At 43.4% G+C, this 14,788-nt stretch overlaps 2 protein-coding genes across 2 annotated transcripts in view; both read left to right on the top strand.

Moving 5' to 3' along the window:
- LOC134488915 (regulator of G-protein signaling 4-like) overlaps nt 1-14,788 on the top strand; it is a 257,964-nt gene that overhangs the window by 141,173 nt on the left and 102,003 nt on the right. The window lies entirely within an intron of this gene.
- LOC134492190 (tumor necrosis factor-like) lies at nt 7,021-10,669 on the top strand. Its single transcript, XM_063296376.1, has 4 exons — nt 7,021-7,577; nt 8,568-8,598; nt 9,075-9,140; nt 10,146-10,669. The coding sequence occupies exons 1-4, from the start codon at nt 7,398-7,400 to the stop codon at nt 10,565-10,567; spliced, it is 699 nt and encodes a 232-aa protein (XP_063152446.1). The 5' UTR covers nt 7,021-7,397; the 3' UTR covers nt 10,568-10,669.

Raw genomic sequence — 14,788 nt, 5'->3', positions numbered from 1 at the left:
GAATCCAAGGCTGGGGTTAAAATCGCTGGAAGGAACATTAACAATCTCAGATATGCAGATGATACCACTTTGATGGCTGAAAGCGAAGAGGAACTGAGGAGCCTTATGATGAAGGTGAAAGAAGAAAGTACAAAAGCTGGCTTGCAGCTAAACCTCAAAACAACCAAGATTATGTCAACCAGCTTGATTGATAACTGGCAAATAGAGGGAGAAAATGTAGAAACAGTGAAAGACTTTGTATTCCTAGGTGCAAAGATTACTGCAGATGCTGACTGCAGTCAGGAAATCAGAAGACCCTTAATCCTTGGGAGAAGAGCAATGACAAATCTCGATAAAATAGTTAAGAGCAGAGACATCACACTGACATCAAAGGTCCACATGGTTAAAGCAATGGTGTTCCCCGTAGTAACATATGGCTGCGAGAGCTGGACCATAAGGAAGGCTGAGAGAAGGAAGATCGATGCTTTTGAACTGTGGTGTTGGAGGAAAATTCTGAGAGTGCCTTGGACTGCCAGAAGATCAAACCAGTCCATCCTCCAGGAAATAAAGCCAGACTGCTCACTTGAGGGAATGATATTAAAGGCAAAACTGAAATACTTTGGCCACATAATGAGAAGACAGGACACCCTGGAGAAGATGCTGAGGGCAAAAGGAAGAGGGGCCGACCAAGGGCAAGGTGGATGGATGATATTCTAGAGGTGACGGACTCGTCCCTGCGGGAGCTGGGGGTGTTGACGGCTGACAGGAAGCTCTGGCGTGGGTTGGTCCACGAAGTCACGAAGAGTCGGAAGCGACTAAACGAATAAACAACAACAACCATTTAGCAATACCATCTGATGGGGTTTAAGAAGGGTGTGTGTTGTCTGTTGTGGCCCTGGTTCTTTGAAGTAGCTTCCCCTCAGAGCTAGCCTTTAGACATTCAAGCTCAGTGGTGTGATCTCTTGTTTATATTGTTTGTTTAGGCTGTGATATGTATTTCCCTCTTATAAGACATTCTTTTTTTGTTCGCTTTTTAAGGTATTGCACTGGTTTTAATGATATGCCACCCAGAGTTGATTTTTGAGGCAGCTTTCTAAATCAAATAATATATGAATTGAAATAATAAACAAACACGTGTATTATATGATCCCACTCAGTGGCAACATCTTCACCAGGGCAGGAGCTGCTATCCTCTTCGCAAACAAGAACTAAGAGAACATTAACCCAGTTTGACCGGTTGCATAAAACTCACCAGGCCATAGGTTCAGCTGATGATCCACTGTTTTATGGTGGTCCAGATATAGGGGATTCATTTGGGAGCCAAGCTAAATATGTTGTACAAACACAGCCAATCTGTTACTGCACATTTTACCTATAATTCTCCCCTCCCCTGGCATCAGGTGGCTGGGCTGTCTCCCCAGACAGATATGAGTTATACTCATTTTTTGCCATCTTCAGTATTATCCAATATTATTCAGAGGGAGTATTATCCCTCGGCTATTTTCCCAGACCTTTTCTCTTAGTTTTGGTTTTAGTAGCATTATGCTGATTTAAAAATGATGCTACAATGGTGTTTTCCTCTCTCTCTTATAATATTTAGAGTTAATAAAGAGAACTCAGTGGCAGGATTTTCACGCCCAACCAAATAATTACAGGGAGTCCTTGATTAACGACTGCCTCATTCAGCGATGGTTTGAACCACTGAAAAAGTGGATTTACAACCAATCTTCAAACTTGCAGCTGTTGTAGCATCTCCTCAGTCACGTGACCGAGATTTGGGCTCTTGGCAACTAGCGTGCATTTATGATGGCTGCAGCATCTCGTGGTCATGATTGCCATTTGTGACCTTCACAGCCAGCTTCCAACAAGCAAACTCAATGGGGAAGCTGACAAGAAGTCACAAGTCACAGTCATGTGACGTTGCACTTAATGACCTGCAGTGATTCACTTAATGACCACAGCAGAACTGATGTCATTAAGTCGGGCACAGTCACATGATGATTCGCTTAACCACCGAATCGCTAGCGGTGGAGTTGCTGGTCCCAATTGTGGTCATTATGTGAGGACTGCCTGTACTTCTTTACACAGTAGGAAGATATATTATGGGATCACAACCAGCGTAGGACTTTCCTGCATTGCAGGCCTTAAGCTGTTGGACTCCTTTGTGTCAATTGGCTGGAAATGAAGTTAGTTTATGAAATCTCTTTCTGGATTTCAGCCTATTCCTCTGCTTTGGCATGGTATTTTGTCCAAACTGCATTTACTACAGACTGTTGTTGGTGAACTCCCCTACTTCCCATCCCTCCTGGGTTGATGGAAATAAAGAAAGAAGAAAAAAGAAAAAAGAGGAAGGTAGGCAGGCAGGCAGGCCAGAAAACACTGAGGTTTAACTGTTTTTCCTGTCACTTGCGGTAGAAGAAGGAAGTCACCAATTTCAGTTTAAACCAAAAATACAGGGCCATCAGTGCTCCACTGTTCCATCAATGAACTTGTAAAAAAAGAAAAAAAAGTGAGAAAAAAAGAGAAGCCTGCCAAGTCAGAAAAACACTACTTTTGATTTTCAGTGGGGAAAAAAATGGGCTGAGGATGGCTGGAGGACCATGTAATATGGTCCATCCCTCAAGAAATGGCCAGTGATCCATACTAAATGGGCTAATTAGGCCTTTGGTTTTATCCTTGTTAATTGGGGAAAGGTTTATATGTGGGTGTGGGTGTACATTCACCCCTATGGAGTTCTAAATTGCTAGTTCCCTTGACAGAACTTTGTATTGAAAGCTTACGGTTAAACAATTAGACAGAAATGAATGAATGAATGAATAAATTCATTCATTCATTTGCTCTCCTGCCTTTATTATTTTTACAAATAACTCAAGGCAGGGAACATACCTATTACTCCTTCCTCCTCCTATTTTCCCCACAACCACCACCCTGTGAGGTTTGTTGGGCTGAGAGAAAGGGACTGGCCCAAGATCACCCAGCCGGCTTTCAGGCCTAAGGCGGGACTAGAACTCTCAGTCTCCTGGTTTCTAGCTGAGAGCATTAACTACTATACCAAACTGGCTGAATGAATGAATGAATGAATGAATGACTCAGGGGGAAAAAAAACCAAACCAGCTGGGGAATAAAATGGAATTCACAGAACTTTCTTCTTCAACAGTTCTGAGTTTCACTTTCAAAATCCTGCTTGGAAGCACAAAACACACAAAAAAAGGAAGTAGTGGCTATTCCAGTTTCTGCAGCCAAATCCAGAACTAGAAAAAGAGTAGGGGGAAATCCTCTTGTGAAGTAACTGAAGTAGAGGATCAGGGATTTTCCACACCGGTAAACCCAGGCTGAGCAAAATAGATAACTTCTACATCCAATTTTATCTCTACAGACTTTCTAATCAGACATATATTGCAGAAAGGTATGCTCCCTTGATACATGTTGTGGTTGTCCTGTCACCTATTTTCTTTTCTTTTCTTTTTGGCATTAATAAGGGGCAGGTACTGCACATTTGACCATCACTCAAGTTTCAAGGTGAAGGAAAGTAATTTACAACATATTCTCAGTTACAGTAGCCTTCACTTAACAACCAGTCCTTTAGTGACAGCTGGGACTTATGACAATGCTAGAAAAACTGATTTATGACCGGTCCTCACACTTACGACTGTCACAGCATCCCCACACTCACGTGATCACGATTTGGGCGCTTGGCAACCAGTTCACATTTATGACCCTCGCAGTGTCCCATGGTCGTGTGATCACCATTTTTGACCTTCCAGGCCAACTTCTGGCAAGCAAAATCAATGGGGAACTGCATGATTCACTTAACAACCATATGGTTTGCTTAATGCCTGTGGTGATTTGCTTAACGACTGCTGCAAAAAAGGTCATAAAATCAGGTCAGATTTGCTTAATGACCACTTGGCTTAGCAACCAAAATTTTGGTCCCAACTGTGGTCGTTAAGCGAGGACTTCCTGTATGTGAGACAGAGCAGATGGGTCTAAGTCACTCCATTCTGCATTTGGTCTATCTATGAAGTTCTGACCCTCAATCTGTTTTCCCAGAACTCCATTGCCCTATAGACATTGATTTTGTGGCAGCTGTGCCCAAAAGAAGACAAAAAAGGGGGAGAAGGTTGCCATTTATATAAACGCATTGCCAGAAGATTGAGGACTGACTGAATTTAACAACTCACACGTTTAATCTCCAATCCAATCAAAATGATCCTGCCTATGGCTGTGCCTCAGATGGATGGCAAAAACATTTACACTTAAGCTAGGTGAGCCTCCCAGAGTCATTTAGGAGTCAGGCAGCCTTCCAGATCAAAATATATAAATAAAGGGCACTTCATCATCACCCACTCTCATTCTGAGCATCTGTATGAGATGGGTGGCTGTATAAACTCGAATAATAAATAAATAAATAAATATTCTGAGGTGCACTGGGTAGCTGACCCACCTTAACAAGAACCTTTATTTAATGGAAAAGATCAATAAGGTGAAAGGTCTCCCATGCAAGCACCGAGTCATGTCTGACCCTTTGTGGGGACACCATTTCTGTGATGTTTTCTTGGCAAACTATAGAGCAGGGTGGTTGGACATTGCCCTCCCCAGTCGTTGCCTCGGAAGGGTGGAAGGCCGAGTCGACCTGAGCCAGCTACCCGAGAGAGAATCCGGCTTCCTTCCGCTGGGATCAAACTCAGGTCGTGGGGAGAGTTTTCAGTTGCAATACTGCCGCCTGCCACTCTGCACCACACGAGGCTCATAAAGATCAATAAACTGGTCCCTTATATACCTCCATTCTGATATTAGCTCTCATCACATTAGGAAGGGCCATTGCTAATAAGCTTTTCCTTTGCACAATCCCCCTTTAATCTACAGGTATCTGTCTGAAATTTGGCAAGGATATTTCCGCAAACAGGGGCTACTATTGCTGTATTTCTCAGCACACCTCACTCTCTAACCACACATTTATAGGCACTTAAAAAGGGCATTTAAAAAATCATGGTCTGAATACCCTGAACGGATGCTTATTTCTCATTAGTTTCCTGGTAAATGACATGTTACCCTGATTAAGAACAAAAATACTACAGCCCTTTGTGTTTTCTCCAAGTTGAACAATGAGAGAACCAAACTTTTTTTTTTTCCAAATTATGCCTCCAAGACAGAGAGTGTGTTAGATTGTACTACCTCTGGAACAATCCAGATCAGACCATTTGCAGAACTACAAAACTCATCTGAAAATTAAGTAATATTTGCATGGGACTATGTTATAATACATTGGGGACGTGGTGGCGCTGCGGTTTAAACCACTGAGCTGCTGAGCTTGCCAATCGGAAGGTCGGCGGTTCGAATCCACATGACAGGGTGAGCTCCCATTGCTAGTCCCAGCTCCTGCCAACCTAGCAGTTCAAAAACATGCCAATGTGAGCAGATTAATAGGTACCACTTCAGCAGGCAGGTAACGGCGTTCTGTGTAGTCATACCGGCCACATGACCACAGAGGAAGTGTCTATGGACAAACGCCGGCTCTTCGGCTTTGAAACAGAGATGAGCACCACCCCCTAGAGACAGACACGACTGGACTTAAGGTCAAGGGAAACCTTTACCTTTACCTATGTTATAATACAGCGAACAGATGTATTCCTTGAGCAGAAAAAAACCTGCTTTTTGCCAAATAAGGGCACTGGACCTTCAGAGATAGTATTGTCTAAGCTTACTAGCAGCAGACCTTCAGTGGCTTAGAAGAAACTCTTTCCTAATCTTATTTGCAGAGGCCAATTGCTGGTTGGGGCTTCCAAAAACCAAAATCCAAAGGCTTTCACCGCAATCTGATTATCATCCGATGTTAATATTATATTCCACCTTCTTCTATTCCCTAACCATTTATGTCTAGAACTAAGACCTACCACATGAACAGAGTCACATCTATAACCCATCTATTCAGGGATGTCCACAAGGCGTGGTCCAAAAAGTCAAGATGGTGGCCCATTACAATGGTGTGATCAAAGGTCCACCCATGTTTGATTGCACCATCATGGACACCATCTTGACTTTTTGGATCACACTCTGCAGATGCCCTTGCATCCAGCTCAGTATTGTCTATTCTGGAGTTTCCCACACTTTGGGAACCAATGTGTACATTCGGGATTTTGAAAATACGCTTTCGGTGCTTTCACAAAAATGCGGCTTATAAGAGGGTATACAAAGGACCGACTTGTCTGGATCCGACCTGTTCCAACCCCTGTTTCTTACATTGGTGTTCATGACTCTCTCTGGTTACATTTGTCTTTTAAGGGAGCAGGGAGGGGGGGAAAACATGTCCAAATAAAGCAGCTGCGGCAGTCAAGCATTTTTATTTTCTAAGACAGTTTACTGGAACCCTTTGAAGGGAATAGAGAGGATTCTGGGAGATGGCGCTTCACCACTTGCCAACTCTCATTTTTAAAATGTAAAGAAGAAAGAAAGGAAAAAGGAAATCAGGTAAACAGGTAAACAGGAAGCTGGTGGGCACCACGGAAGATGTTGCTAACCTAATGATGCCCATGGGAACCACACTGGAAACATTTCTCCACTTTACTCTGGAGCATTCCTCAGCGGTGCCCAGAAATATCTTGTGCAGAGATACCCCTGCAGAGCAAGAGGATCTATCAGATATATTATCTCTTCTGAAACTCCTCTCTGTTATATCTCCTTCATTATTTACTTAGCCAGGAAAAGAAAGAGTGAATTTATTTATCACACCATTTAAATAACCTGCTTTTCCAGTCTCACGAGCAAACCAGGCCAAAAAGGGTGGGGTATCCTCCTTCCATCTGAAACCACCAAGGTGCAATTCCAAGACGTCCCACAAGCTTTTCTGTTCCGGTTTCCTCTTTCTGTGACCGTGTTGCTTTTTCCTCTTGCTCATTATCTGACAGATGTGAGCCTCTACTGTGTGGGCGGGGATAGTACAGGACTTCTCACTTCGAGAAGGGTTTAAAAGGAAGCACCAAGTGTGCCCAAAACACTCAAGTCTCCTCTGAGCAAGGCTGCAGTTGCTTCGAGGAGAAGAAAGAAAGAAAGAAAGAAAGAAAGAAAGAAAGAAAGAAAGAAAGAAAGAAAGAAAGAAAGGCCAAAAAGAAAAAAAAAAAGCAAGAAATCAGGAACCATCCCTCAAGTGAATTCCAAGGAGGCTACAGGTCAAGGGAAACAGCTAAAGGGACTCTTCATCACCTGCCAGAATCAGCTACCATTACTTGCTTCTTTGACCGGTGGCTGAATTTTCGAAACAACCTGAATTTATGCAGCCCCAGCATCTGTGAAATCCACCTGAGGGGGAAAAAAAACCAGGGAGCTGCTATCTTCCTGCCACACCAGAATCCACTGAGGACCTTTTCACCACGTCCCCCAAAGGAATAGCGCACCCTTTTTCTGAACCATACCCAGCCACAATGAGCTCTGAGCATTTGGTGCACGATGTGGAAAAAGGGAACATAGTTGTGATTCGGGAATCACCCCAGAAGGACAGCCACTGGAAGTGTCTCAGCATCTGTTCTTTCTTGCTCCTGATTGGGGCCGTGGTGGTGTTTACCCTCTTGCAAGTTGGTGCATTTGGACAGTCCGAAAAGCAGGTTAGTAACATTAGATGGGTGAAGGGTGAGTCTCTGCTAGGAAAGTTTCGGTGGGTGCTTGCTGTGAAGTGGGATGGGGTGAAATTTGCAAGCGCATGTTCCTCTGCTTTGGAATGATGAAAAGTTGGGTTACAGATCTTACAAATAAAGGAAGGAAGAAGCACACATATTTGAGAGTTTTAAGAACAAATAATAGGAAGTTGATGGTTAACATTGTTGGCTTAAAATGTTCCCAATAAAAGGAATAAGAAGGATGGACGGGTGGGTGGGTGGAATAAAACAAGATAAGTACACATTTGGATCTCCACAACTGGTGCTCTACCAAGGTGAGTGTAGCTCACCAGCCATGATTTGTGGTCTCTGATAAGTGCGTAACATATGCCCCAATTTGTTTTTGCCATTAGGGGCAACCAGCAGAAATAAGTGCATGTGGGCCTATTATCCTCTCTGCATGAAACGACTGAGACAAAAGCAAATTTAGCAAAGTCTGTTTTTCAGATCAGTGTAAGCAAAACACTTAAGATAGTTGGCTGTGGTTTTTCTCAACTCTGCTTTCACAAAGTTGAGACCTAGTGGGCAAGGTCTGAAGAAAGACAGAGAGGAGGGAAATGCATGTCTTTGTTTATTTGTAGTCACACTTCTTTTACCCTCCCAAAATACTTATTTTATGCAAAAATTAGATGCTGAATCAGTCGCTTGTTGAAGGCATATAACATTGGCCTGTATGATAAGTGTTTGTCATTCTTTCTGGAGACCAAGTGGACGATCGGAAATCAGTACTCATGGGCATAGCATATTTAATAACGAATGCCTATCTCTAATTTTCTGTGTGTTTGCAGAGTTTTCTTCTGTTAATCTTATACTTCAAAAATGCCCCTTTTATAACTTTGGCTTGGCTGATCTTTTAAACAATTTATATAATAATAGCATTAATAGTGGTGGTGTTACTGCAACATCCTTATTGATTTCGTTTTCCCATTTCTTTTCCAGGACTCTAAAACACATGGAAATTCATTTTCTGGTAAGTGTTTCTAAGCCATGTTATTTTCTTAGGAAATCTTTCCCAGCACATTAGTGAACTGTGCATCCTTCTCCAACTTAATGCTCCATAGATCAATTATTATCTTATATCCCTTCATTGCTGCCCAGCCTGGATATTTACTGTACTAATTGGGAAAGGCCAGAGTTGAGACATAGTCCAAAACCAACACATAACCATTGCTGAAAACTTAATGCTCTTTTGAAGTATATGGGCTTCTCCTTACCATCTTCCCAATTCTCTAGGGAAGGTGCTCAGAAGGCAGGAATGTCCCACTGAGTTAATTGGAGAGGTGGAAGTCAAGCCATGTAATATTTGCTTGCCATGAGCAGTTTGAATATATCAGTTGTCTAGCCAGCTAGAGAGTACATGACATAATGGTTGATCCCCTCCAGCTATGATAAAAGTGATTGATTTTGATGCATTATCTGACACTGCCTTTTTTTTAACCTTTGCAGAACTTCTGCCCGACACAATGAAAGTGCAAGCCTTGAGGTCTGGAAAACCAGCTGCCCATGCTGTTGGTGAGGAGACATTTTAAGTAGCTTGCAAGGGGTCTCTGGAGATGGGCTTCAGACTTAAATAACATGTGCTGCTTTCATGATTTGATGAAAATACTACATTTGGAAAGAAGAAACATGAGTGACATACTGCAAAGAGGCAGTGTTCTGAGATAAGGGGACATTTCTGAAACTGTGGGCTCTTGCACACTTGCACACTTGCAACTGACTATGCTCAACAAGAAGCTGCTAGATGAAACCTAGACCTTAAGATGAAGGAAAGGGGAGATATGATCTGGACTTGCCTTAATTTGGCTATGATTCTCACCAATCATCCCTAGGCTGTTGCTTATTATACAAAGCACTTAAGATGAGACAGGATAGTTAGTAGAAAATTAGCCAATGAGCTTCAGTTGGCAGCTCCCATAGCCCAAACCCACTGCTTGTGCATTACTTTGGCAGAACTAGACCTCTAGCACTGAACATCTAGCGTGGAAAGCTTTTACTTAAGAATATATAGCAAGCTCTGTTGAAGTTGTGCAATTCAGCCTTTCTCCTATGGGACTAGTGACAGAATTTGGTGCAGGTCATTCTTGCACACACATTGGCTCAAATCAAATTGCCTTAAGGCTTCCCAAAGCAGGATCTGGTTTTGAGCTCTTAGGCCCACCAAGGCATGAAATACATCTCAGTTCCACTAAATCTCAGAGTCGAAAGCAGCTTTTCCTGCTTTGGTGTCCTCCAGATGTGGAGAATTGTGAGAGCTGTAGTTGAGCATATCTGGAGGGCACCTGAGGGAAACTGTGCCTCAGAAATAGGTACAGTGCAAGGAATTGTAAACCTCCCAAAGTCATTGCAATACGAGATGGGTGGTAAAGAAACATGATAAATTAAATTAAATTAAATTAAATTAAATTAAATTAAATTAAATTAAATTAAATTAAATTAAATTAAATTAAATTAAATAAATCTTCTTTCTTTAAGTTGTCCAGTCACTCTCCTTAACACTGATTTTCTTTCACTTCACAGCTTCCTCCTTTCATTCACCACAACTGAAGTGGACTACGAAAGTGGTCCCTTCCATTCTGGAGAATGGCATGAAGCTAAATGAGAACGACAACTCCTTAATTGTGCCTTCTACTGGACTGTACTTCGTCTACTCTCAGCTTGTATTCCACAAAGACCGCTGCACAAAGCCTCTTCTGCTCACTCACAACATCACCTGCTTGTCCTCAGAGTTCAACTCCGAGGTGGAATTGCTAAAATCCATTAAGTCTGTCTGTGAGGATGGAAATGCCTCAAGCAATAAAAAACTGTGGTTTGAATCTATTTATCAAGGGGCTATCTTCAAACTGAATAAAGGAGACCGTTTGTGGTCCAAAACAGATTCCCCTGAATTTCTGGACTTCACTCAATCAACACAGATTTATTTTGGGGTCATTGCCATGTAAGAAAAGACCTCATGATGCCTAATTACTACTTCATGTATTTCTGCTTCGTTTAGTACGGCTACTCATAAAAACAAAAGCTTCTTTGATTGTATAGAGAAGCCCCCAAAAGTTTTTAAAAACTCCCATTGCCAAGATTGAAAAATTCATCCATTGGCAAAACAATATACTGTAAGAGAATGGCATGTATAGGGAGACGGTATTAGCATCATTGTTATGAGTCATTTTTAAACTGTCTAAACTTTTTTATTTATTAATATTTATTTATTGAGTCTCGCATATAATCTTGAAACTTTAAGGCTTTTTTTTCCTGCTTAGAAGATCCTCACAAAAATGCAATGCACTTTTGCTGGCAATGAACGCATCCATGTGTAACGATTTAGTTGTGATTCCCCATTAAGTGGGTCCATGTCCATGAACCTGCATTTGGGGCACTATAAAATGTTTGTGTAGCTATCTTCAAAGAGGATTTCCATTCTTTTGCCTCCTACTCTAGATTAACTTTTGAATATTTATCTACATATACTATGTATATATGATATCACTTGACTGTGTTGATTTAATCATGTATATTACATGAATTATCCTGAGTTTTGGGGCGATGACGATACTGGGGCTACAGGTCCTGGTTTTTTCCTCCACCTAACAGCGCAATCCCATCCATATTTATTTAGAAAGCTTCCAAAATTCTCTCTTGGATTGTACTGCTTCAATCTGATGTCAGAAGGTCTGACATTTTGGGTATTTCATTGGCACCTTATAGGCTTTCTGCAGAAATACCTTACTGTATAGGTTGCCGTGAAAAAAAGAATTAAGTATAAATATTATAAATGTTTTGGGTTTTTTTTTACTAGCATGTGGCTTATTTATTTATTTATTTATTTATTTGGCTATTTATTCTGTTCTGAATCCCTGCTCAGCAGAGGGTGAAACCATGTACTGTTAAGAAAGAGAAATGTGGCTTTGTTTGACTCTGTGTTTAAAGTTACCTTTGAATGAGGCCAAACAATAAAATGAAATTTTGTAATGGATCGCTTCCTTGCCATGAATTGTTCTCTTCAGTTTGATTTTAGTCCTGAGTCACAATAACTTCAACCCGAAGACCAGGAATACACATTTAGCATCCAAAATATGGATCAGACAAATATTATCAGGGTGAGGCACAATCAGCAATAAGTGTTCCTTCCACGCAAAGTGTAGGCTCTCAACAATAATAGCTGGTTTCATTGGCACTAGTAGGTATCCCCTGCCTTGAATACCCCCGCCCCAAAACAAATTCTTGCATGTGCCAGGCAAGCACAACTTCTCCTTCCAAAATATTAGCACACCCATTCAATTGCAATGCACCCCAAGATAACTCACAAAATAAATAAACATGGCTGCAAATGACTTACTCTTGTGTTCCAGTGGCCTAAAGTAACCCTTGTTGCTATATAACCACTTCTCCCCTCCAGAATTCCAGAGATACTAACAGAGCCAGCCTGCAGTGCCAGCGCAGGACCCCATAAATGCTGGAGAAGACCTTTGAGGCTGCAGAGATGCATGCCTCCCCACAATCCCAATTGCAAAGGAATCTCAAATGGGCCCTCAGCTGATTCAAAACCACAATTCAAAGACACGCAACAACACTGACTCAGAGAAATGTCATCCACCCAAGCCTCAGATCTGCAAAAGGCTGGTTGACTCAGCTGGGAGGCCTACTTAATTTTTCAGAGCAGTCACTTTCTATGCCGTTCTTAAGGGGGACATCTTTACAGAAAAACTCATGCATTTACAGCAAGTCACTTTCTCCTACATGCCTCTGAATCTCTACAGGTAAGTTAGTACTTCCATCAGTTGGGGAGAAATTGCACTGTGGATGATCATAGCCTGACCCAAAGGCTAGCAAGAAGCCCTCTCAGATGCTTGATGGATGTCTGATTTCTCCATCTCTTGAACAGGACCTTCCTTGCTCATTCCAAGCGATGTGCTGCTGAAACGAATGGGATCTATAGAGGGAATCCTATTCATCCATCCATCCATCCATCCATCCATCCTCGCTATCATCTCTATCATCTGTCTGTCTGCTTGTCTATCAGCTAATCATTTGTTAGATTTATATCCTGCCTTTGATTTAAAAGCTCAAGGCAGTGTATAATGTATAGTACTCCCTCCTTTTGTGTTTTCCTACAACAATAACCCTGTGAGGTAGATTGGGCTGAGACAGTGACTGACCAAACTCATCTAGTGACCTTCTGTGGCCTACAACCTGGGTCTCCTTGTTTTCAATCCTTCCCCACAGCATGGTTCTCATCAGGGCCGCAACTAGGGGGGGCAACTGGGGCATGTGCCCTGGGCACCATGCTGGTGGGGCGCCAAAATGAGCGCTGGGGGGGTGCCAAAATGGGTGCGGAATCCATGTTTGCCCTGGGTGACGCAGACCCTAGTTGCAGCCCTGGTTCTCATGCTGAGAGAGGACAATTGGCCTAAAAGATCTCCTATGGCTGGGGGGGAACTCCTGAGTCTCACCACTAGACCACACCGACTCTTGGACTGAGAGGGAGGGACAGACCCAAAGTCTCACAGGGAGCTTCCATGGCCAAGAGGGACTAGGACTGGGTCTCCCACTCCTAGTCAGCACTTTCACCATTAAACCACACTAACTGTTGAACTGTGAGAAAGGGAATGGTCCAGGGTCCTACAGGGAGTTTCTGCAGTTGAGGGAGGACTAGAATCTGGGTGTCCCCAGCCTAGACTAATACCCTAATTCTATACACGTTGGATTTCTTTTCAATGCCTGGACTGATAGCATTTGCATAAGTACCGAAATGGGGCTAAACTAAGAAGGGGTTTATCAGCATGAGTCATATATTGCCAAAGGTTTAGTTTTATAGTTAAAAATAAACTAAAACTATAGTTTTATAGTCCTAAGAGATCCAGCAGGGAGGGTATGTTACGGGTTCCGTCATCTAGGGAGCTACATTTGGTGGGCCCTGAGCGGGCGGCAGGCCTTTTCTGCTGTGGCCCCTGTGTTGTGGAATCTTCTCCCCCCTTGAGGTGAGGTCGGCCTTGTCACGGTTGAGCTTCCGGAGCTCCCTCGAGACTTGGTTGGGGAAGGGAACCAAGATTCCGGACTCCTTTGCTGGGTGTCCTCTTGACTCCCAAATTTTAACAGGAGGATTTATCCAGCGGATCTGTTGCACTTCAGCTTGCAGACTCACCGGTCAAATCTGTAGTACGGTTTGTCAGATGAACCCCAATTAAGCATACCAAGCCAAAGCCAGATCAACCCCAGAGAGCCTTACTGTCCACAGCTCTTTAGGAAACAAAGGGTCTTGCCTCCCCTGCTACATTTGGTGGGCCCTGGGCGGGCGGCATTTTCTGCTGTGGCCCCTGCGTTGTGGAATCTTCTCCCCCCTTGAGGTGAGGTCGGCCTTGTCACGGTTGAGCTTCCGGAGCTCCCTCGAGACTTGGTTGGGGAAGGGAACCAAGATTCCGGACTCCTTTGCTGGGTGTCCTCTTGACTCCCAAATTTTAACAGGAGGATTTATCCAGCGGATCTGTTGCACTTCAGCTTGCAGACTCACCGGTCAAATCTGTAGTATGGTTTGTCAGATGAACCCCAATTAAGCATACCAAGCCAAAGCCAGATCAACCCCAGAGAGCCTTACTGTCCACAGCTCTTTAGGAAACAAAGGGTCTTGCCTCCCCTGCTACATTTGGTGGGCCCTGGGCGGGCGGCATTTTCTGCTGTGGCCCCTGCGTTGTGGAATCTTCTCCCCCCTTGAGGTGAGGTCGGCCTTGTCACGGTTGAGCTTCCGGAGCTCCCTCGAGACTTGGTTGGGGAAGGGAACCAAGATTCCGGACTCCTTTGCTGGGTGTCCTCTTGACTCCCAAATTTTAACAGGAGGATTTATCCAGCGGATCTGTTGCACTTCAGCTTGCAGACTCACCGGTCAAATCTGTAGTACGGTTTGTCAGATGAACCCCAATTAAGCATACCAAGCCAAAGCCAGATCAACCCCAGAGAGCCTTACTGTCCACAGCTCTTTAGGAAACAAAGGGTCTTGCCTCCCCTGCTACATTTGGTGGGCCCTGGGCGGGCGGCATTTTCTGCTGTGGCCCCTGCGTTGTGGAATCTTCTCCCCCCTTGAGGTGAGGTCGGCCTTGTCACGGTTGAGCTTCCGGAGCTCCCTCGAGACTTGGTTGGGGAAGGGAACCAAGATTCCGGACTCCTTTGCTGGG

Source organism: Candoia aspera, chromosome 2, assembly GCF_035149785.1.
Source record: "Candoia aspera isolate rCanAsp1 chromosome 2, rCanAsp1.hap2, whole genome shotgun sequence".
NCBI classification, from domain to species: Eukaryota; Metazoa; Chordata; class Lepidosauria; order Squamata; family Boidae; genus Candoia; species Candoia aspera.
This window is presented reverse-complemented; position numbering and strand designations above follow the sequence as displayed.